Source organism: Salmo salar, chromosome 07 (assembly GCF_965601325.2).
Source record: "Salmo salar chromosome 07, fSalSal1, whole genome shotgun sequence".
NCBI classification, from domain to species: Eukaryota; Metazoa; Chordata; class Actinopteri; order Salmoniformes; family Salmonidae; genus Salmo; species Salmo salar.
In genome coordinates, this window is record NC_138297.1 from 52,821,523 (window position 1) to 52,846,379 (window position 24,857).

General features: G+C 45.4%; 2 protein-coding genes across 2 annotated transcripts; both read right to left on the bottom strand.

The window, feature by feature from the left end:
- Positions 1-1,935: 1,935 nt before the first annotated feature.
- On the bottom strand, positions 1,936-6,437 carry LOC106609489 (bile acid-CoA:amino acid N-acyltransferase). The gene is made up of 4 exons (XM_082977757.1): positions 5,051-6,437; positions 3,940-4,878; positions 3,508-3,661; positions 1,936-3,336 (listed from the first exon to the last, which is right to left on the bottom strand). The coding sequence occupies exons 2-4, from the start codon at positions 3,991-3,993 to the stop codon at positions 3,233-3,235; spliced, it is 312 nt and encodes a 103-aa protein (XP_082833883.1). The 5' UTR covers positions 3,994-4,878; positions 5,051-6,437; the 3' UTR covers positions 1,936-3,232.
- A 71-nt stretch (positions 6,438-6,508) lies between these two features.
- LOC106609496 (protein FAM180A) lies at positions 6,509-21,266 on the bottom strand. Its single transcript, XM_014208371.3, has 3 exons — positions 20,901-21,266; positions 14,910-15,007; positions 6,509-7,492 (listed from the first exon to the last, which is right to left on the bottom strand). The coding sequence occupies exons 1-3, from the start codon at positions 20,980-20,982 to the stop codon at positions 7,145-7,147; spliced, it is 528 nt and encodes a 175-aa protein (XP_014063846.1). The 5' UTR covers positions 20,983-21,266; the 3' UTR covers positions 6,509-7,144.
- Between the last annotated feature and the right edge of the window lie 3,591 nt (positions 21,267-24,857).

Sequence of the window (24,857 nt, forward strand, 5' to 3'; positions counted from 1 at the left end):
AGTAGTACACAGCGTTGTACGAGATCTTCAGTTTCTTGGGAATTTCTCGCATGGAATAGCCTTCATTTCTCAGAGCAAGAAAAGACTGACGAGTTTCAGAAGAAAGTGCTTTGTTTCTGGCCATTTTGAGCCTGTAATCGAGCCCACAAATGCTGATGCTCCAGATACTCAACTAGTCTAAAGAAGGCCAGCTTTTTTGCTTCTTTAATCAGAACAACAGTTTTCAGCTATGCTAACATAATTGCAAAAGGGCTTTCTAATGATCAATTAGACTTTTAAAATTATGAACTTGGCTTAGCTAACACAACGTGCCATTGGAACACAGGGGTGATGGTTGCTGATAATGGGCCTCTGTACGCCTATGTAGATATTCCATTCAAAATCAGCCATAAATAGTGATCTACATCATTAACAATGTCTACACTGTATTTCTGATCAATTTGATGTTATTTTAATGAACAAACATGTGCTTTTCTTTCATAAACAAGGACATTTCTAAGTGACCCCAAACTTTTGAATGGTAGTGTAAATGGGGAACAAAAATTATTAAATGACACACACAGACAGACAGACAGACAGACAGACAGACAGACAGACAGACAGACAGACAGACAGACAGACAGACAGACAGACAGACAGACAGACAGACAGACAGACAGACAGACAGACAGACAGACAGACAGACAGACAGACAGACAGACAGACAGACAGACAGACAGACAGACAGACAGACAGACAGACAGACAGACAGACAGACAGACAGGCAGACAGACACAGGATGAGCATTTCCCCTTGGGAACCAGCACCTGTGGTAGGATTACACCGGGGCAAATTGAGTTATAGACCCTTGCAGTGGGTTGTGTTGAAACAGAGCTTACCAGAAGTCCCATGAGAACCCAGCACCCCTACTCAACAATACCAGAACTCTCATGAGAACTAAGCACCTCTACATAACAATACTAGATAAGAGCTGTAGGGGGGAGTAAGAGAGAACCACCTCATGCCTAAGCCTCATCACTCCCTCCCTGACAACGATCTCCCATTGCTTATCGACTGTGTCAGGGGTGCTATGCACAACAAATTCATTTTGTGGGAACATGGAGCAGAATGCCAGAATTCCAAGAGCTGTGATAACTGTGGCCGCTTCGGTTACTGAGCATTATGGAGTTTTGGAGGAGAAGCACGTCACCAAGAAACCACATCAAAGTGGGCAAGTGCTTGGCAAGTAGTAGATTGACAGTCTGCTGTGAGACTCACTTTTAAGGGCAAAAACAGCGACAGAAGCATATATTAACCCAATCAAATGAACGCATGGCATACATAAATGTGCTAAACAGCTTTTATTTATTTGATCTGTTTTGAGACGTAGTTTTATCTATTCTTGGTGACATGATTCCAAGTAGTGGTAGTGTGTTAATTTAATTTCAGGCTGATCTCATGAGTTTATGCAGGCTGTTAAAGTATTGTTTGTTATGGGTTAGGCACTACCCTCCTCATACTGTGTAATTGGCTGTTGGATACACTGAGGTATCCCATTCCCTGACTAACACATAGGAAACTAACACACACACACAAGCACGCAAGCGCACACAATGTTGGCATCATCACCCCTCTGCCTTCTCACTGTCAAAGCCAGGCTCCCTAGCCATTATACATGCTATATCAGTCTGTCAAAACTCTATGGATGGACAGGGAAATATTTCAACGCTCCCTTCCACCTCCCTACTAAAAGTGGGTGGGTCACATTTCTAAAATCCTAACTCACTATCAGCCCCTGGGGAGTAGGGATTCCAGATCTAGTGTTCTGTGGGCTGCCCACTTAACATGGCATGGACCCTAACCAGAGAGCTACAGGATTTGTAGATTGCCATGGTCACTAGGTGGCATCACTATCTGGGTAATAGCCTCACACTGTGCATGGCTCTATAGCTCATAAATCAGAACATCTGAACCTAACATCTGGAGTCATCTGTGTCTCTAAACCCCTCCCCTCCATCCTCTTCTCTACCGCCGCCATGTGTGACAATGAGTAATACAAATGTTTTATTTTAAAATCGCTTTAATGTATTATTCCCCTTTTTTTCGGGCTCACAACATGAACATATTCTTTCAATGGAGTTTCAAAAGGAGGAATTTGGTCCATATGTGCCGTGCTGAGGGGCTGCCAGTGGAATGTTTTCCATGGCGGGGCCTGAGCGTGGGTCTGATGCATAGGATACAGGCGCTGGATTACTTCCTCCTCTTAATAATAGGGGGGGAAGGGATGGGGACGCCAAGTCACACCACAAGGCTGCTGGAGGAATGAAGGTTGAGGGTATACTCCACTGAGTCTGTAAAGGTTTAACGGCACGGCGGGTTGCCAGATTGGGCATTTATCCACAATCACTAGACAAGGCATTGGTTTAATGGCACGGCGGGATGCCAGATTGGGAATTTATCTTTAAACTACTACTCAAGGCATTGGTTTAACGGCATGGCGGGTTGCCAAATTGGATATTTATCCTTCATCACTAAAGAAGGCATTGGTTTAATAGCACGGCAGGTTGCCAAATTGGGCATTTATCCTTCATCACTAGAGAAGGCATTGGTTTAGTAGCCTACAGATCTGCCCAGATATGTTTGTGCATGACGATGTTTGGGATGACAATGACCATAAGAGCAACACAGTGCAAACAGATCTGAGACCAGGCTATTGGTTTAATATATGAGCAACACACGGAGATGTTTACGCCATCGGTCCCCTTTGCCAGAATGGAGTGATCTGAAGTGAGAATATATGGGTGACATCTCAAAAAAAAAAAAGGTATGCAGTTGATAAGAGTTAAAGGCAGCGGTGTTCATTCTCTCCAACTCAGCTGATATCAATAACACTTCATATCACCTCACAGGAGTTTGGAATCCAAAACAGACTGGCTAGAAGACCACAACTCAACCGTGACCGAGCAGCCAAGGTCTGACCCAAGGTCTTTAAACAGAAAGGGTTCCCCATAAGGACTTTGATGAAAGGTGGATGTCGACCATCTCCTCTTCTTCCTCCTTGTAATTGTCAGGACATTGACTACTATGACACCTAGTCATTTAAGACCAGTCATTTAAGAGACTGTGCAATGCTGCCACCTGGTGAGTAAAAACAAATCCAACCAATATTGTCTCTTTCATTTCAAGAATAGGGCCCTGACAGATAATGAAGCTAGAGAAGCTACAACTATAATGGAGATAGTCCAGGAGGATCTCACAGCTCTGAGGGGACAGAGGGGTCCAGTCTTTGATACAGGTTCTTCTGAAGGAACTCCAGTATCCTCCTCCATTTGGACTGCCCTCCCCACAACATAATCACTGCAACAACACATCACAGTTTTACAGTAGGGTAAAAATACTAATGAAAAACAATCCCTTTCAAAGACTTATAATGTAATGTGTAATGTCTAGTGATACTATCGACTGGGTCCTTGATCTAGCCTTATAGTAAGTAAGAGCAGATGACAGATGCTCTGTAAAATCCCTCACCTTTGCCCCTGTTCTTGGTGTAAAGCCTAAGGAAGGGGCTGGAGTGGAAGTGAGGAGAGTAGAAAGGTTTGATCAGGTGACCAGCCCCAAGGTAGGACACAGTTGTCAGCAGGTGACTGTTCCCTGCCCCTCTCCAACATACTGTACTGCGCATCTGTGCATAGAGGTCAGAGGTCAGGTGATATCTGGGATAGGCCTTTTAGTGTGCCAACTTATACTGTAATCAATGTAGGTCTATGTATGCATTATCAGGTAGTGGCAGGTAGCCTAGTGGTTAAGAGTGTTGGACCATTAACAGAAAGGTTGCTGGTTTGAATCCCTGAGGTGACTAGGTAAAAAATATGTCTTGAGCAAGGAGCTTAACACTAATTGCTCCTGTATGTTGCTCTGGACAAGAGTGTCTACTAAATAACTAAAATGTACAGTACTTACATCCTGGACAGATTCTGCAGTGGCACAGTTCTGGTCAGCTTCTCCAATGACCATCAGTAATGGACACTTTAACCTCCTGACCTATGGGGTCAAAAAAGAGGTCCAAACACATGTTAGTTCCTCACTGTACAAATACATACAGTATAGTGTGCATACAATGCAGTCTGAAAGATACCATCACCTCCACTTTAGGGTCACTCTCAGTGATGGGCTGGATCATGTCTCTCCAGATCAAATGGTTGTTCTCATCAAAGTGCATCTTGTGCATATTTCTAGAGATTTGAGCAAAATACAACTATAATTTCAGTGCATTCCAAATTTGGTCATTTACCATTTCTTTAGAATAGGTTAAAACACACTCACGTGTTGTACTTGTCAGCTATTGACACAAGGGACAATCTAAAAGGGAAAACATGGCTGCCACTTATACACACCATACATCTGGGCTGAATTATCAAACCATATGTTGGAAATAGGGTTGTGTCTACAGAGCACCTGTAAAATAATTGTTTACAGTATTTGCGTTCACTAATTAACTGGTTATCAATCAAACAAGTCAAATTCAAAGAGGAAGGTGTGGAATACGCACGTAAATGACATCAGAGTAAACGGCCAGGGATAAGAATTCCCAGTGAGAAGCCAAACACAGCCACTCTATCACTGGCCACCTGGGGATGGTCTCAGCATAGTGAAGTAGGGGCGACAGGTTCACAACAAACTCCAGAGCAAACACACTTCAGGCCTGTGGCATCTTTTTCCACAATGAAATGAACAAATACCTCAAAGTATTTGCATCCTATGGCAACTGTTGTGGAGAAGTCCGTGAGGTACTGCAGCACTAAGGAGACGTAGCTTTGGGAGGCTAACAGGTGGGAGCGATGCTCAAACAGCCCCCCTCCTCCCCCAGATAGCTCCAGCACAGCAGGGAATGTCAAGGACCTTATAGAGGAAAGCATATACAGTAATATAGTATAGTATAGTATACATATCTTTACACTTGCATCCATTATCTAACAGTTTGTCACACTTCAAGGTCAACATTCTGGTCTAATGATATACCGTAATGCATTTTAGGATATTTAATCGCATACAAAATATCTTATTTAATCACCTGCTGGTATAAAAAGGGTTCCCTGGATTCTGTCCTTGTTGATGTCTATCTTTTGGACTACGGGGGCCATACACCAGCACTCTACGACTGTACAGGCTACAGCAGCCTGCTTACTGAAGTCCTGGCTGATGTGGCCACTGTACACAGAGATCTGAACAAGCAGTGGAGAACGGACATCCTTCTTCTTCAACCTGACAGAGAGAAAAGAAACAGTCAACTATGTAGGGAGAGCTAACTGAAAATAATTCAGAATTCATACAGGAGCAGAAAGCATAATAACAACAACAAAAAAGGTTTTCATCCAAGTTAAATTGGAGACCAGATTGCTCTGAGACTAGAAACATAACATGAAAAACATAAGTTAATGAAAAAAAAAAAACACTTTGGACATGCTATGAAAAAAAAAAAAAATATATAGGACAATTATATTCTTATGTAATTTGGTGTGTGTGTGTACCGGAGTCCTGTTTCACTGCCAGACACTGGCCTCATGATCCACAGTAAGCCCATGAACCGCCGAAACGGATGTCCTCCGCAACTTCACACACGATACAGTACAATAACACAACTCAGTTGCTTTACTATAGCAATTTGTACAGTTGATAAACAAGTCAAAATACTGTACTTTTAAAAAATATTTTTGCATGAAGTATGACAAACATAAATAGTAACATCTGGCAAAACAACAAGTAGGAACCCAAGCCCAAAAACATAGTTGTTCTTGCCTTTGACCATCCCCGTTTCAGAACGGTGAAAGGAACGAAGGGTAATCTTATTTTTTGGGAAAAACATTCTTCACCACAATCTGTAGTTTCTCATCAATGAGGGCTCTAGTGGGCTCTACCAGGAGCATGGGGCTTGGACTCACCCCTGCCTTGATGTGTGACCACTAGGAGAGCTAGACCAGTTCTATCACCATCCTGGAAACAATAGCAACTGGACACAGAGAAGGAGAGGAGTTTTCCATGCAAAATGGCCGCCGCCCTCAACCTGTCATCTGTGGCTGTGGAAGAGTGAGAAACCTTGAGAGACATTGCAGGCAACAGTATGTCAATAGAAAGTCTGTTCTAGCAGCGGAGGACTATGTCGCAAACAGGACACAGATTAGGCACTCGCTTTTTTTTGTAGCCATTGAAGAGCTGGAGTGTGTAGATATGGGGGATGTGTAGAAAGCCTGAGGTCCCGAAGTATCACATCTGGTCTGACATCCTCCCTGCAGGCTAGAGCAGCTAAAATCTTCTACTTCCAAAATAAAAACAGGTTGGGACTGAGGCAAATCCCTCCCCACGTTTTTTGCAAATGTGAGTGAACATTCTCTAGCCATATCCCTCATTTGCACATATTCATAACAAGGCCATATCAAAAGAGGACCATAGTGCTCTCCAAAAAGTCTTGTTGGTGCGTAAAACCTGTGAATCCAGATAAGCAAAAAATATATAATGGGTCTGCAGTCAAAAAGATTTTGCATAAATATATGTTTTTACTGCATCGGGATAGGTTGGTTCATAACATGGCCATAACTATGGTACAGTTATAAAATATATATATTGAGAATTATTTTATTATAATATCAATTACAGAGAAATAAGCTGAGCAAATTGATACCCCTGTCTTCATCCAAAGCAATGTTACAGGTCAATACAATATTTCTGCACCTCATAGGATAACTTTTTCATGAAGCTCCTTTTTGCCATAGGACTGTGCTGGGGAAAGATTATGTGATTGTGATAAACAGCTGAGAAGATTATGACAGAAGATTTGATAAAGACCGGTTATGAATCATGACAGAGTGACTGATAAAATATTTCAAATGTTTGATTACATCTGAAGTCCTAGAACAAGGCGGAATCCAATAGATAGAACATGAACAGCACATAGATCACATCCCTCCTATTCCCACATCCTCCTTTCAATATGATTAGATCATATCATCATAACCAAACATATTACATTATCAGAACAGTCATTTGATAATACAAAACAACTCAATAGAAAACATCCTTCAAATTCTCTGCCAAAAAGTGACTTGTGTTACAGTATAAAATAATCAGTATATTACAGTATCTGAAAGAATGTGTCCACATGTCCATAACACTAGTGCTGAGGTGTCCTGGGTGGGGGCGTCAGATCTTCTTGTATGGCCCTGAACAGCTGCAGCAGGGCGTCTCCCCACAGCGCCTTCTGGTGTTGGGAGGTGGTATGAGCCAGTGTCTGGGCAGTGTACACGATAGTGAGCACTGTGCGCTCAAAGTCCTCCCTGCTCAGGGCACCTCTGCGCTGGGACAGGTGGGAGGTCAGACGTCTGATCTCAGATAGTCTCTTGGGCAGGATGTCCTCACAGATAACCTCCAGCTTTTGGACCCTCCTCAGAGACGCCAGCTCCTTGTCTGGGATCACGAAGGGCTTGTCCTCACCCTCGATCTGCAGGCCTGCCAGCAGGATCTAGAAGACAGACACAGTTGTATTAGATTCTTTACAGGTTCTATCAGATCCACTTTTCATATGTCCATCTGTCATCTCAGTGCCTTCATGTTCTGAGATTGTTTGATTGATTTAATCAATTGACTGAATGAGTCGATCAGAGTGATTTCCCAACAGAGTCATGGTGAAACTCACCTCATGCACCACCAATGGTATAAGTGGAATACAAGTCAAGCTCTTACCACCAGGGGGTATACAATACATTACAAAATATGTTTGCTGTCTTTTCCTCAGTTGAATCGGACTAAACACTCAATAATTAAGACCTTAAAAATAAGTTTCTGTTCCTTCCATGGATAGAGGGACGGTTTACCTTGAGTAACCTGACTCCCGTTGGCATGTATTCATGGATGCCAAGGGAAGCCAGGCTTCCCCAAAAAATTGTAAAAGAAAAAAGTGTAATTTAAAAAAATATTTCGTCTAGGTCTTTCAGAATTTTACTTCAGTTCGCAAGAGGCGGAATGTATCTCATGGAAGTTCAATATGTAGCTAGATGTAGAAGGCTAATGTTAACTAGCTAACGTTGACCATGAAAGGAAGTTAGGCTAGCGAGTAAGCCTTTTAGCCAGGTAGCCTAGGACAACAAAAAATAAAAGCATGTACTGTATAGACCGTTTCGTCAACATGAAAGAGATGAGGATGGCATTGGCATTTCTCTACAAGTAGGGTGAGTCAATGTGTTTTTTCTACTTTCATGCATGCACAAGTGCACACAGACACACACAGACACACAGGAGAGAGAGAGAGAGAGAGAGAGAGAGAGAGAGAGAGAGAGAGAGAGAGAGAGAGAGAGAGAGAGAGAGAGAGAGAGAGAGAGAGAGAGAGAGAGAGAGAGAGAGAGAGAAATCAGAACCATGGGAAGCCACATCATATTTAGCTTACTATGGAAGTCCAGGGGGTTTGGTCAAGACGTTTACACAGATCAGACACGGACAGAGTAGGATAAACTCGGTTTCAAGGGTGTTTATTTAAATAATAAATCAAAAAGAAAAGGATAGGTCTCCCCTATGACACGCCCCTCCCCCCCACCCCCTTAGCTCTGTCGGGGAGGGGACTGTCATCAGTGTGACGTATGTCTCCCTTCTCAATACGGCATCCGCGTTTCCATGCTTCGCCCCTGACCTGTGCACAACAGAAAAAGAGAAGCGTTGAAGGGACAAGAACCACCTGGTGACCCGATCGTTTGTGTCCTTTCCCCTGGCCATCTAGACCAGGGGAGCATGGTCCGTGACCAGGGTGAAGTGGGTACCTAACAGGTAATACTTGAGAGTGTCTAGCGCCCACTTCACCGCTAGACACTCTTTCTCAACAATAGAGTACTTTTTTCTCTCGGTATCAGCTTTCGGCTGATGTACATGATGGGGTGCTCCTCCCCATCATGTATCTGGGACAGAACAGCCCCTAGTCCCGTATCACATGCATCCGTCTGGACCACCATCGGCACCTGGAAATTGGGCGTTACGAGAATCGGATGGGAGCACAGCGCTCCCTTCAGACGGCTGAACGCCGCTTCTGTCTCGTCCGTCCATCTCACTGTTTTCGGGAGGCGGGGGTTCGCGGCCCTGGTTAGATCGGTGAGGGGGGAAGCTATAGCCGCAAAGTTGGGGATAACCCGGCTATAGTATCCGACCAGTCCCAGGAAGGACTTGACCTGTGTCTTGGTACGTGGAACGGGCCAGTCACGTACCGCGTGAACCTTCCTCTCCTGGGGCTTGACGTTCCCCCGTCCGATCAAATACCCCAGGTACTCCACCTCCTCGAAACCTAGTTTGCATTTCTTGGGGTTCGCGGTCAACCCGGCTTGTCTAAGCGCATCCAGCACCGCCTGGAGGCGCGTCAGGTGCTCTTCCCAACCTTGGCTGTGGATGATGATATCATCCAGATATGCCGCTGTGTACTGCTGGTGGGGTCGAAGCACTCTGTTCATCAGTCGCTGGAAGATGGGCAGGGCTCCATAGAGACCGAACGGGAGCACCCGGTACTGATACAAACCGTCAGGAGTCGAGAACGCCATCTTCTCCCGGGAGGAGGCTGCAAATGTTACCTGCCAATATCTTTGGTCAGGTCAAGGGTGCTGATGTACCGGGCCTTTCCTAATTGGTCGATGAGCTCATCCACCCTCGGCATGGGGTAGGCGTCGAATAAGCTTATTTCGTTCACACCCCGGAAGTCATTACAGAAGCGGAGGCTACCATCCGGTTTGGGCACCAACACAATGGGGCTGCACCATGCACTGTGAGACTCTTCAATGACCCTTCATCCTCAGCATAGCCTCCACTTCTTGTTTCACGGCCTTCCTTCGGGCATCCGGAATCCGATATGGCCTCTTTCGTACCGTTTCCCCGGGCCGGGTACGGATGTGGTGTTCAATGAGGGTCGTGCGGCCTGGCGTCTCGGAGAACACCACCGTGTTCCGATCGACAAGCTCCCTGAGCTCTTGCTTCTGGGCAGGGTCGAGGTCCTCGTTGCTCGGGACCACCACTGGTACCGTTGGCGTCCTGGGTCCCGACCATAACATGGCCAAGGCTGCCCTCTCGTACCACTTCTTCAACAGGTTCACGTGGTAAATCTGTTGGGGTTTCCCTCTTCCCGGTTGCCGTACGCGGTAGTTGACCGGTCCCAGCTTCTCGATCACCTCGTATGGCCCATGCCATGTTGCCAGGAACTTACTCTCGGCCGTGGGGATTAATTAAGACCAACACCCTGTCTCCCACCTGGAATTCTCGGGGCTGGGCTCCCCGATTGGAGACCTGGGCTTGGGTGCATTGGGCCTTCTCCATATGTTCCCTCACAACTGGCCATATGGCTGTCATCCACTCCCTCATCGTCTCCACGTGCTCTACCACGTTGCGTAATGGGGTCGGTTGGGCTTCCCACACCTACTTGGCGAGGTCCAAAACCCCGTGGAGGACTGAGGTACTTCTCGGATTAAGAACATTAGGTGGGGTAGTAGCTGGTCCCAGTTCTTCCTGTCCTGCTCGATGACCTTCCGCAGCATTTGCTTGAGCATTTTATTGGAGCGCTCAACGAGCCCATCCATCTGCGGGTGAAAAACGGAGGTCCAGATCTGCTTGATCTGCAGGAGGGCACACAACTCTTTCATTAGGCGGGGCATAAACTTCATACCTTGGTCTGTCAGGATCTCTTTCAGGATGCCCACCCGGCTGAAGAGGTGGAACAGCTCCCGGGCGATTCCCTTGGACACCTCCGCCCGTAGGGGAATGGCCTCGAGATACCGGGTGGCATAGTCTACTATTACCAGGATGTACCTGTGTCCTCGTGCTGTTTTTACCAGGGGTCCCACTACATTCATGGCGATGCCATGAGCACCCCAATGATCGGTAGGGGGACCAGTGGGTTTCGGAAGTGGGCCTTTGGGGCAGTCATTTGACACTCCGCGCAGCTGCGACAGTAGTCTTCCACGGCCCTCCTCATCCCGGGCCAGTGGAACCGGGTGGCGATCCATTCCCGGGGCTTCTCCATTCCCAGGAGGGTGTGGGCCACCTGAAGAATGGTTCCCACGTACCGTCGGGGCAGCAACTTCTCAAAGTTCCCCCTGTTGGAGCGACACCTGATACAAAAGGTTATTCTTGATTTGGAAATGGGGGTATCGCCAGTCACTCACCCACGGAAGTAGCTGTCCATCCACCGCTATCACTTGGGCTGCGGCGGCTCTCAAGTTCAGACCCTCCCACTGGGCCATCCCGAATTGTCCCCACAGTTGGCCCCCAGCAAGTGTCTCGACTGGCCCCTCGAAATCGAGGAGGGGGAGGTGGGCTCCTCCTCCAGTGGTTAACCAGGGGGTCGGGTTCTTGCGCCCCCTCCGACTCTGGACCCGTAGATACAGGTTGGTTAACCGGTTGCTTCCGGGCCGCACAGGCGATGGGTCGTCCCCGCTCTCTTCTTCGGCCGGCTGATGTATTTTTCCTCAACTCATGCCCCCATATGGCCGTGAATAGCGGACAATCCCGTCCCACTAGGAGAGGTACCGGCAACTCTGGTACTGCACCCACCATCATCTGGCAGCTCCCTTGTGGCATCACGATGTTGGTCCATACGATTGGATACCGCTTTGTGTCACCGTGAACACAGGAAATGGACATCTCCCTACCCTGTTCAGTCTCCTGGTTCAGCAGGCTCGTGGTTACGAGCGTAACCGTATTTCCGGAGTCTAATAGCGCTTCCGTGTCGTGTCCGTCAACCTTCACCGGGACCATGGGTGCAATTGATTCGTGGTGCGCCCAACAGGAGGTGACATAGTTCACGGCGTGACCCACCTCGCCTCCGGGGCTAGCTGATGGCATCGACTCCTTTCAAGCCGAGCAATTCCAGGCAATGTGCCCACGGGCACATTTGGTCTCCATCTACCTGGGGTCGTCGGTGGCGGGTCGGCCCTACCTCAGCCGTCTCTCCACGGGTTTGCGGTCCTTTGGCCCTGCCGACTGTCGGTTCGGGGGATACAGCGGTGGGGCTGTCCTTCTGTCCCCTCGTCCCCGTTCCCACTCAGCAGGGCCTGAGTGTTCTAATGCTTCTCCACTGCTTCCAGGAGGCCCTCCAAGGTCTGGGGCTCGCATAAACTCGCTGCCCTCTTCACGTCGTGGGGTAGCACCCGTAAGAAGCGATCCAGTGCCACTTTGTCAAGGATGGAGAGGGTGGATACGTTGGTTAGGAGCCATGCCCTGGTGACGCGCAGTAGGTCGCTCATCTGGGCTCGGGGGGATGCATCGGGTACGAACCTGCAGTTGTGGAACTGTTGAGCCCGATGGGCCAGGCTGTACCCGTAGCGGCTGTGTATCTTCCGTTTGAGTCTGTCATAGTTAGCCGCCTGTTCGCCGTTCAGGTTCCAATACGCCTTTTGGGCATTCCAAGCGAGGAACGGGGCCAGCAGACTTGCCCACTTCGGCCTTGGCCATCCTTCCCATAGCGCGGTCCGTTCAAACGTACAGAGGTATGTTTCGATGTCATCGTCTTCCGTTAGCTTGATTAAAAATTGGTTGGGATGTGATGCAGGAGACGCTCCTCCTTGCAGCTTCCTGATTTTCCCAACGAGGTGGACGTTTTGTAGTCGCTGTTTCTCCAGCGTTTGTTCCTGAACCGTCTGTTGTGCTTGTTGGGCCCAGATGAACTGAGCTATCAACTTGTCCATGCTGATGCTGTGTAAACGTCAACCCTGATCTGACCACGTTATCAGATTGCCCGCATTCTCCACCACTTGTGGCAGACCAGGGGGTTTGGTCAAGACGTTTACACAGATCAGACTTGGACAGAGTAGGATAAACTCGGTTTCAATGGTATTTATTTAAATAATATATCAAAAAGAAAAGGATAGGTCTCCCCTAGGTCTTGCTGTATCCTATCGGGATCCCAACTGCACTCACTCCAGCTCCCTCTGTAACCGTCCCCAACTATACGGGAGTCCTTTCTTCCCCTACTCTCCCTGTGTCCTGCCCTTCTGGCAGCTTTATGGACCTTGCACAGGTGGTGAGCAATCAGTCCTTGATTACTCACCAGCTCCCAATCAGCCCCAATTAGTCCTGGCCGGAGAACCCGTCGAGACCTGGCACGTCCAGCAGATGGAGCCATTGCCTCGTGATGTATACACCGTCTGTCACCAGGCCTCGACGAGTCTCCCCCTGGTGGCTGACCTGCTGTACGCCACATTACGTTGATTGGACTAGATTGTTTTTGGTGTATTTTAGTTGTCATTGTATTAGACTAAGCATAGGTGATTTGATAATGTTGAAATGTTGAAGTTGAAATGGTGGTGGAATAGTGGAGGCAGCTCCTGTTTTCTTTGTGACTTGCGGTAACTCCCCGTGGCTCTAAATCAATAGTTGTTAAGTAGTCTGAAAATTCCAGAAACATTAATTTGCTTGACCATGCTGTAGTTCATGTAACTGTTGGTTACATTCAATATGCTTTGTGGACTTCAACGGACAGAGGTTGCTCTCCGGTTTTGTGATGAAACAAATGTGTGGTTGAATTTATTCTGCCACTGTGTCTTCTTATTGACTCGGCTTTAGGCCTATATATCAATATATCACAGTGGCAAGACATATGAACTAACAGGTTATAGAGCAAACAAATAAATTCTCACAACACATAGGTTGTAATATGGCTTTTTTTCCTGGCTTGGTTTCCCCAATGATTTTACTCACACACTGCTACTGATGATGACTGCTGACTGAGGCTTCAGCTTCCCTTTCCCAGTAGGTCAAAACTACGTTCCTGCTCCAACCATGACTCTCGTAGCCCAAGTTCAACTGTAAGAAATTCATAAAGTTTGAACCCATGAGGACTGTTCCCTTTGCCTACAGCTTCTCTGCCTCTGCCTCTGCCCTTCCAACCTCCATTTCCCTGCAGCACGACGAGCGGTAGTACCCACAAGATTCACATCAAACAGGAAATGTCAAACAGTCAAACATCTAACTTTCACTTCTCTCTCTGAATGGAACTGAGGAGATACACACACCTACACACATAGGCCCACTGCTGAAGACAAGAGCTCTCCAACTTTGCTTACTGCACACGCACTTCTTGGTTTCTGTTGTTTGCTCAGCGATGTTCTGAGTTCTGTCTTAACAGTTGAAATGTAGCCTCTTCCCCTACTGTATTGCCCAATTCCAAATCAACCCTTAGACCCTATGCACTCTCAGATCTCCATAAGTGCAGGGTCTAGGGGTTGATTTGAGATTTGGCACTAACAAGGACTGATAGAAGAGTTTGCTACAGTATGGAGAAAGGGGCCCCTACGCAACCTACAACTCACTTAAGTAACTAACAGAGTTTCAGAAAGTTAAGAATTCTTCCCAAAAGCACAAGAGATGAGCTTTCAGGTATTTTTGACTTGTTATGCCTAAGATATTTTATTTAGAAGCAATGGCGAATATAAAAGCTTGAGTGGCATTGATTCTGATGCAACATGTTTTGCTGCTACCCCACAAGATTCACAAAGATTCAATAACCTATAACCTCTGTGTCCATGTTTTCCACTTAAACATCAGAGCGGTGGATGGTTGAGCGGTATATGTCTAGACATAATGTTTGCTCCTTGGGCTCCAACATACCAGCTGTAATATGTGTGGATGAATCTGGGTTGTGCCCACAGTGGATATGGTCTGGCTCAACAATGAGAAGAAGCAGGGGCCTCTGGGATATGGAGTTCAATGTCAGAACATTATTAAGTATTAAAGACATTGTGGGTCGGAGAGAAGAGCCAGACTGTTAGACTGAGAGCCTGCAATAAAACGTTACGTTTGTGGAAGATTTAACTTTATCTGACAACAATCTTATTGTTTCCAAGTAACATTCACAATTAATTAAATCCCCTTTAAGCTCATTAATGTAATTTAAGCAGAGATGGCTATTTTCGACTCACCTCAAAAAGCAGATTAACATCTTCCACAGAGTTCTGGAAGGTGGGGTTGACCAATGAGTGTGTGCCACGCTTCACTCTAAAAGCTGATGGGTAAAGGGCTGAAGAGAAAGGAGAGAGAAAGTGAGAAGAGGAGAGATAGCATTTTGAGTAGTTGAATAACTCATTAAACCAATGGCAACCAAAAGAAGGCCTGAAATACAATAGATCCATAATTTCCCATTGAGCGGGTGAATATGGTTGCCGTTGTTGTGACCAGGAGGTCAGTCAAACTCAACACACATTGCAGTATTTACGCAGTGGCATACAGTATACAATATAGTCAAATACATTCACACAGTGGCAATAGGTCATGTAAAATCCTACACTTACTGCATACTGTAAACATGTCTATGTAGGTTAACCTGTTTAGGATAGGGGGCAGTATTTTCACGGCCGGATAAAAAACGTAACCGATTTAATCTGGTTATTACTCCTGCCCAGAAACTAGAATATGCATATAATTGTTTGATTTGGATAGAAAACACCCTAAAGTTTCTAAAACTGTTTGAATGGTGTCTGTGAGTATAACAGAACTCATATGGCAGGCCAAAACCTGAGAAGATTGCATACAGGAAGTGCCCTCTCTGACCATTTCTTGGCCTTCTATAGCCTCTTTATGGAAAATAGAGGATCTCTGCTGTAACGTGACATTTTCTAAGGCTCCCATAGGCTCTCAGAAGGCGCCAGAACGGGGAATGATGACTCTGCAGTCCCTGGCTGAAAAACAGTAGCGCATTTGGATAGTGGTCGATCTGAGAACAATGAAACGGGTGCGCGCGTTTACGTGAAGAGTCCATTTTACATTTTCAGTCTTTGAACGAAAACTACGTCTCCCGGTCGGAATATTATCGCTATTTTATGAGAAAAATCGCATAAAAATTGATTTTAAACAGCGTTTGACATGCTTCGAAGTACGGTAATGGAATATTTAGATTTTTTTTGTCACGATACGCGCCGGCGCGTCACCCTTCGGATAGTGTCTTGAACGCAAGAACAAAACGCCGCTATTTGGATATAACTATGGATTATTTGGAACCAAAACAACATTGGGTGTAAACTAGAAGTCCTGGGAGTGCATTCTGACGAAGAACAGCAAAGGTAATCCAATTTTTCTTATAGTAAATCTGAGTTTGGTGAGTGCCAAACTTGGTGGGTGTCAAAATAGCTAGCCATGATGGCCGGGCTATCTACTCAGAATATTGCAAAATGTGCTTTCACCGAAAAGCTATTTTAAAATCTGACACCGCGATTGCATAAAGGAGTTCTGTATCTATAATTCTTAAAATAATTGTTATGTTTTTTGTGAACGTTTATCGTGAGTAATTTAGTAAATTCACCGGAAGTTTCGGTGGGTATGCTAGTTCTGAACAAAACATGCTAATGTAAAAAGCTGGTTTTTGATATAAATATGAACTTGATTGAACAAAACATGCATGTATTGTATAACATAATGTCCTAGGAGTGTCATCTGATGAAGATCATCAAAGGTTAGTGCTGCATTTAGCTGTAGTTTTGGTTTTTGTGACATTATATGTTAGCTTGAAAAATGGGTGTGTGATTATTTCTGGCTGGGTACTCTCCTGACATAATCTAATGTTTTGCTTTCGTTGTAAAGCCTTTTTGAAATCGGACAATGTGGTTAGATAAAGGAGAGTCTGGTCTTTAAAATGGTGTAAAATAGTCATATGTTTGAAAAATTGAAGTTTTGGGATTTTTGAGGAGTTTGTAATTCGCGCCACGCCCTATCATTGGATATTGGAGCGGTGTTCCGCTTGCGCAACATCTAGATGTAAGAGGTTAAACTATCTAGCCCCAGGTTTGTGGGAGACAACTAGGTGGTAAACTGCAGCAGACGTCCCCATGTGAAACCGGGTGAAAACGTTTAAACCTCTGACACCGGTAATCGCAGGTGTGTCCCACGTTATAGATGCCCCCTCTTTTCAAACAGCCAGGTGTGTCTATAGGGCATAGGCTATAGGGTAGTGTGGTCAGATTTCAAAGAGCCAGGTGTGTCTATAGGGCATAGGCTATAGGGTAGTGTGGTCAGATTTCAAAGTGTCAGGTGTGTCTATAAGGCATAGGCTATAGGGTAGTGTGGTCAGATTTCAAAGTGTCAGGTGTGTCTATAAGGCATAGGCTATAGGGTAGTGTGGTCAGATTTCAAAGTGTCAGGGCATATGTGCCGCAGCAGGCCTGAGAGTTCAGGAGCTGTGGTCTGCTCCTCATAAAAGCCCTCTCTCTCAGCCTTCAGAACTGCAGACTATGGCAGCTCTGTCATTTATAAGGGGAGCTAACCAGGAGCAGAGAAACACCTGGACACAAGCTTACCAACTGGGTTCCAACCTTGGTCTCTTGCATACCACAAGACTGCTGAGCTAAAGGCAGCTCCTGACCTAAATGCAGCTAAGGCAGGTATTCTGATCTCAGATGAGACCATTCACTGAACCACCTCCTTCACACCTATTATTTTACCTGTAAGGGTGATGTGGTAGTTATTATATCTACAAAGGACTCGTTAAGTGAGATAATGGGACTAATGGGCTTCTTTTCACAGGGTTTTCTCTGTATTACTCTGAGCGGCTTCTTAACACTAAGGGGACAATTTGAGGCAGGAGTCACAGTAGTGACATGATAATACCCTTCACCAGTTTGAGAGACAGCTACAGTACATAGAGACATTCTTGTGGTCAAGTATTTGACCTCAACAGAAAAATATGACACTTTGAGAAATGTTGTTAACATGACCTAGAGATGACACAGCCCAGCCCAACCCAAAGAAAGTTTGGTGCAACAGCATCTCTCGCTCAATACCTTATTTGCTTTCTTTTCCATTACAGCCTGAATACCTGGCAGGAACTCCGACTGTGTGTTGAAAGTACAGGGCCATGTGCTTTTTGGTTGAAGGGTCAGGTACAGACAGACAAGGTCCAAATAAGAAGCTTGATTGGAAGTCGGAGCATGTATGAAGTGGACACAAACAGACCATCGATCATGCAGTGCTTCAGTCTGTCTGAGGAATGCCTGGGCCCTGGACTGAACAGAAAGGTCATGGTAGGAACACAGCGTGACTAGGGGTAAAATAAGTTGTCCTCTCAACAGTTCAGTGTTCGATGCGGTTGTAACTTAGCTTTATGTAACACAACACACAGGGCTACTGTTTATCCATACCTTACACCATAGTTTACTCATTATTTCATAGATACAACACCTGTCAGAGAGTGACATTCTATCTGAGCTTGGTTAGTTCCCTAATACTGTAGAATGTGCTCTTGTTACTAATCTAAGCCAGATATCCAATCACTGTACAGTAATCTGCTGTTTGAGCCAAGAGAAATATAGGCTCACTGAGCTTAATGAGGATCATAGTTTAAACATTGGCCCTCTTTATGGAAGCTGATCAGGAATCAGCTCCTGGTCAACTGACGCCCAGCACAATTCCACTGTTCTCCGACTGTACTCCATATGGATTCTGATCCAAGATCAGCTCTTGCCATTCCCAGTCCCTCTCCACTGTACTCCTAACCGTCCGGCCACCAAGGCCTCACACTCTCAATGGGACAACACTTGCCATATTCTCCCCATTCAGAAACAGGGTTAAAGAAGCAGCGTTGGAATGTATAAGCATACAGAACACACCCATAGGGACAACAACTTTTATTGGCACATAGCCAGTGTGAACAGTGAGGTTATGAGGTCTATGAGGTTAATTTCCATGCTTCATTTTCCATGAATCGTTTGATGTTAAGGCGATGCTGTACCACTGTGGAGATATTAGCTCCAAAATGGCTGCTCCAACCAGCCAGCAATTTGTATGGGTTTCACCAGTAGTTGCACAGGTGCCATACATACAGCAGCTGCGAGGAATGCCAGACATTGCCGTCATAATTTCCCCCCAGATTTGGGCTGATATGTGCTACTGTGCATCCAAGTGAGATACTCATCCAGTATGTACTGGAAAGCCTAAGCCCCAATGTTGACTTTTATCCAGCAGCACATCCTTTCCTGATGCCTTCCAGTGTATAAGTGGAGGTAGGTGGAGCTGGAATTCCACACACAGATGATGAGTTGAGTCCACTGTGTTGAGCTCGAGTCAGAAGTGAAGAACAGGAGGGAACCTTGTTTTCACCTCAGCAGAACAACAGCAACACAAAGAAACAAATACGTGCAATGCCCATGTGATGTGTAACTTTGCCTGAGACCTGAAGACTTGTGTAATGCCTAGGCTTTAGCTCAGCGGGCCAACACAGTCATCTGATACACAGTAGACTCGGTTTCCAAATCTAGCCGATCACATATGGAATAAGTGGTTGCTGGTTTACAGTGGATGAGCCACCTCTGAAAGCAGATCTCAGTTTTCAAAGCTCTGAGCTAGAAGAAACCAATTATCGCTCATGCTTCTCGGCCCACTGTAGCGCTAGACTAAATAATCAGTGTTTGCTAGGACACTGTCCCCTGTGTCCTCACAAACAAGCAGGGAACTTGTAATCTCCCTCTAAGCACATGGAATGAGCCAGGGGAAAACACAAAGCCATTCATTACAAGCAGTGCTAAATGGTCTTGGCTGGAATTGTGTCGTGACTAGAGAAAAGCAGGCAGAGGTCCCCGTCCTCCAGGTTTACAGTAATGGTTATTTGGATTAAAGTCAGAGCCAAAACCAAAGTCAGGAACATTTCCCATACTACAACTGATGAATGATGTTTGCTTAACCAGTTTCCACATTTGCATTGTGATGTCAAAACTGATATTATCCACAGAATGCACACACTCTGGAGCAAGCTTAGTATATGTCCTAATTAGAACTTTCTCAGTGGACCGAAGACCTGAGAGCTCCAAATATGGGACAAGATATGTCTCAATATTGAAGGGATAACAATACATCAAGTCAGATATGCAGATGTTCTTCCAAGCTGCTGCAGTCAAAACAGCTGGGGAAGAATTTGGCAGCAGTCAGAGTGCGCCAGAGACAGTCACATGGGCTACACTTACAGTTTGTCCCCAATTCTAAATCACCGTCTGTCCCCTTTATCAAATCATAAATATTCAGATGTGATCTTTAGAAGTGACCTGACGTTCAATAGCCATACAGTAGATAAGCTTAGTACTAGTATGACATGCATGTAATAATATTTTCCCTAATGGATACTGAGACATGACTGATTGACAGACCAGTTTTCCCTCTGGGATTAATAAAGTTTGTATTATTTTATCTGATCATGTCAGACTCGTATCCACACAGACACATCATGTATATGACTGGATCTCATCTGCCGCAAAGACCTGAGCTAAGTCACGTTTCCTGAAGCAAGTTCAACATCATGTGACTGATTCAGTGATTTACCAGTAAATCCACCCTCCTACATTCCTTCATTCGGAGGGATCTATTTTCGGCAGTCAACATTTCCAAGGAACCAAACATTGACGTGTGTAGGAGGGAGGGAAAATGTATGAATGTGGATCCAAATGTTTGGCCCCAACTACAAAGAGGCACTTGAAATTGTTTTTCCCTGGGAACTTAGTTGAAAGATATTCAGAAAATAGCATTTCTCTCCTTCTCATCAACACAATCACATACATACAGGAGCCTAACACCCACAGCCCTGCCAAAGCAAACAAAACCTTTGTCTTTTCTTAAAAAAAACCATCAAATCTCTTAAAAGTCTGCAAACACATCAGAAAAAAGTCTGCAGAATTGTTTTTGGCCTACTTAACTCCACCTAAATAATCTATTTGGCAGCAAAATGTTCAGTTATGATAACACACAACGATACTTAATACATAACCATTTTGTTTATTTTTTCCTTTGATTCCAAAATGCAGTTCATTACTTCTTATTGCTACTAGATCTGAGTAGATCTACACAACAACCATTCACTTTCTATAAACGTGTCTATGGGGACCCCTCAAACTGACCTGAAGTCAGTCTAAGCTCTGTGAGGTGCTCAGGCGTCCTACCTTTCCTCCAGTGTTGAGCAGCAGCCAGGTACAGCTGGCAGTACAACACAGTGATGATGAGTAGACCCCACTGATGCATCATGCTGACTCTCGGCCCAGCACATACACACTGACACTGCCCTGTCGTCTGTCTGTCTCCCTGGGATCTGAATGTGGATCAGTCACCAGTCAATCACAGCAGCCAGCTAGGTCCCAGCTGGAAAGAGCTGTGCACAAACAACCCTCAGGAGAATGAGGTAAGAACGCTGACTGGAACACTGCTAAACCACTTCACATGCAACTGCTTCATCCTTTCCTCTCCACCACTCTGTCTGTTTCTCTCCCTCTCCTCCCCTTCCCTATCTCTGCCTCCCCCCTCTCTCTCTGTCTGTGACTGAGTGCTGAGTTCTCTCTGGCCAGGCTGTCTGGGCTGTCATCTGGAAGTAATCAAGACCCAGGGAATGGCTGCTCTGTTAGTGGCTGGCCTGCCGCTCACTGTGCTACTGGCTGAGGCAGAGCTGACACCAGACTGACTGCAGCTGGTCTACAACCTGTAAAACCTGTCCAGTATCATCATCATCATCATCATCATCGTGGTCACCGTCATTTCCAATATGGTTTCCATCAGCATTAGCATAATGGTCATCATGGTCATATCGTAACCTCGTCCCCAGGCTTATTGCTACCTCACACAGAGACAACGGTGGTGGCTGAGACTATCACTACTGTGAGGAATTCCACATCTCCATCATCATCTTCATTATCATCATACTCCGTCTTAGAATCCACCTGTATGCCACATATTGTATACACTGTAAGTGTCTGACAGCTTCATCATAGACAAGAGTAAAACACCAATAACTGCCCACTTCAAATACATCCACTCCACATACAATAGACTACAGTGCAGTATAGCATTTCAGGGTTCTCTTCGTCTCTCCATTGTCCTCTCAACAGTTTCTGTTCTCTTTGTAGTCACATGATGTCAGTTACAATAACATTCTAAACTCTCGCTAGCAGGGCCAAGGAGCATAGTGGTTCGCTCAGGAATCCAGGGGTTTTGCTTTGGTTGGCCTGTCCTCTGAGACGAAGGCAGGGAATAAAGGAAAATAACTGGAAAAAACAAGCAATTTCAGAAATGAGTCTGCTATTATTAAATAGAATTACACCATTCTACCTTAGCTTACTGACTGTGGATGACAAATGTTTTTGCAGTATGTATTTCAGAGCTCAATCGATATCTGCTATACCAGTACTCTACTGCTGAGAACTAATGGTGTACACATAAATGATCATTTGGGTTAAATGTCTTGTTTTACAATTACTGCTTCTATATTACCAGCGCATGATCATAAAAAATATGACTGATGACTGATATGAAATCTAAATGAAAATCTAAAATTGCCAGCGGTTTTAATTACCCACTTCACATCATTATTGCCACCACCTTGATTAGGTAACTTCAAACATTTCACTGATATATCAGGCAATGCTGGAGGGCATGATTAATTGAGCGCCCGCTGACTTTCAAGTTATTTGCTTTACGAGCACAACATGTTGAATTGAAACGTTGTCCTCTAAAACCAGATGGGCACCTGAGGTATTCTGCCCTTCCGTGTCTCACCGAAGGAACAATATATTCAAATAAAGGATGACGAGAGAAGGTGATGATATTCCCAGTGAACAAGTTAACACCTGTCTCTCAGTACATTACACAATCAACTCATAAGGTAATAACAGATGGTGTTCTGAGTCTGAGAAAACAATGTCCAGCAGGTAAAGAAAACTTCACCAGAGCCTGTCTCTTCGTCTCCTTACTGGAAGGGTCATGGTAGAGAGGAACTCCAGTCTTTTTGTTGACCTACCCAGCACCTTTACTCTTAGAAGAAAGACAGTAGTAAATCAGTCTGTTGAAATGGATAAGGAGGTGACACTGTGACACAGGATCATGTCCACAGCCAGGATTTAATCCTAGCAAGGTCAAATGGTCGAATAAAACATATCCCTCACTGTAGGCTAACAAATAAAATGAGGTCCACAGGAGCTCCTGGATAGGAGCAGGAAAAACACCCAGCCCTAGTAATTTCTACTGACGTGTAGTTCTCCATTTACCAGCAGGGGGCAGGCTAAGAACACACATTATTTTTCCATCACTCCAGCATCCCATCAGACTGATGCCGTTTTCAAACTATTTTGGTGATGCTGTGTGAATTTGAGAATGAATTCTATTAAGATAAATGCTCACGATATGAATGCACTTGAGAGAGATGTAAGGGTTGTTTGGGTTCAGGTCCAGGTGGGGACCCTTGAGAAATCGCTCAAGTGCTTAATTGCCCAAGTCGTGCTGTAAAGCTTGGTAATACATAAAATATGCAAATGAATAGGAGGCCATTAGAAGTCTGTAAAAGCCTCAATAGTCAAATTACCTTTAGACAAGAGAAGCGCAGCTGCAGTCCCTATAGGAGAACTACAAAAGAAAAGCATATTAATTTATACACTTCAGACTCTAAATGTCACATGACTGTAATTACCAGCAATCAGGATGGGGCAGAATATACAGAATCGTTATTTGAGCTCTAGCAAAAGGTTTAATGGAAAATATAAATTCTTGGCAGGGTCAGCACCAATGCCTATCTGATACGTCTTCCACCACACAATTCCGAGTCATCCGACATCAAGAATGAATTGAATTTCCCTAAAAACATCCAACATAAGAGAGCCATTATGGATAGACAAAACATTACTGTAGAAACATATCCTAAACCCTGTCAGAAGGATATTAGTTCAGAGCTAATTTGGCTGGACACAGACATCGGCTCAGCTGCGTGATCCATCTCCACTGTGTCTTAACTGCAAATGGAGCTGATGTCTCCTGGCCCTCTCCCATGACAGCTCCTCTTATTATGGTTGGCCAGAGGGCACACACACCATCCAGGCTCTCTTAGAGAGATTCCACTGCTGCTGCTGTTGATTATGCCTCTCCCCAAGACCAGCGGAGCCTGCAGAACTAACCAGCCAAATCACAACACCCAACACCAGCCTCATTACTCAGACATAGAGACAATTACAATGCAATAATGACTCATTATGGACACCATGCTTCGTAATTGCTCTGCAATTAATGACCACCGGTGGTGAAGTTCCCTGAAACGCTCTTTGGGTTTTTCTGTTGCACCCCCACTTTTTGACCAGTCCATCATTTCAATAACGAGAAGGAAACACTTAATTGGTGTCTGAAACTTCACCAGAAGGTGTGATTTGCTCCTTCACTTTGCGACAGCATTGTTTCAGTCATTAGTGTTAGTCATTGCAGTTCCAGTTGCAGGTATACTGAAGCTTGTCTCTGTATTGATGTCAGCGTCTCTGTGCTGAGGCATCATTGCATGTCTTGGCTGAATTCCTCAGAGCTGCAGGTTGTTGTTGGTGTGTCGTGGGCAGTGACACATTCGCCCTGGACAACAGATTTTCCTGTGACTTTCCTGTGGAAAGTGAGAGATGTTGATGATGGTGACACGCTGAGAGCTTCCTGCCTTGTTACATGTGGGCAGTGTGATTATTTCTGACACAGTGATTAGGGAGGTACACAGGCGTCTCAGGTCATGCTATAGCAATTACCAATTATAGCACAGTATTAGTAATGAATACAATGAAGGCATGTTTGCTGACCAGAGAGCCATCACCACCTCTATCTTCTACCCTCCTCTCCCTCCCCCCGTCCCCCTCCTCCCCCGTCCCCCTCATCTCCGCCTCCAGGGACAATGCTGTCACCTGCAGAATGGTAGAGGGGAGTGTCACCGGACCAGTCTGTGAGTGATGGGTGCATGGTGATGGCGACATTGCCTGGTGATGCGACTCTGATTGACGGAAGGTTTGGGAAGGGGAATTCTGGTCACTACGCCCACGGGCTGCACACACAGGCAGGTTAATGTTGAGAGAAATGCATCTGCTGTTGAAATAGTTGGGGATGACTCAACATGC

Bases quoted from the DNA above. Each gene is read 5' to 3' on its own strand.
- LOC106609489 (XM_082977757.1), bottom strand. From the start codon at position 3,993: ATGGTCATTGGAGAAGCTGACCAGAACTGTGCCACTGCAGAATCTGTC. The intron at 3,662-3,939 runs GTAAGTACTGTA...CTCTATGCACAG, and splicing joins CTGCAGAATCTGTCCAGGAT to ATGCGCAGTACAGTATGTTG. The intron at 3,337-3,507 runs GTGAGGGATTTT...GTGTTGTTGCAG, and splicing joins CACCAAGAACAGGGGCAAAG to TGATTATGTTGTGGGGAGGG.
- LOC106609496 (XM_014208371.3), bottom strand. From the start codon at position 20,982: ATGATGCATCAGTGGGGTCTACTCATCATCACTGTGTTGTACTGCCAG. The intron at 15,008-20,900 runs GTAGGACGCCTG...CTTTCTCTTCAG, and splicing joins TGCTCAACACTGGAGGAAAG to CCCTTTACCCATCAGCTTTT. The intron at 7,493-14,909 runs GTGAGTCGAAAA...TCTGTCTTCTAG, and splicing joins ATGTTAATCTGCTTTTTGAG to ATCCTGCTGGCAGGCCTGCA.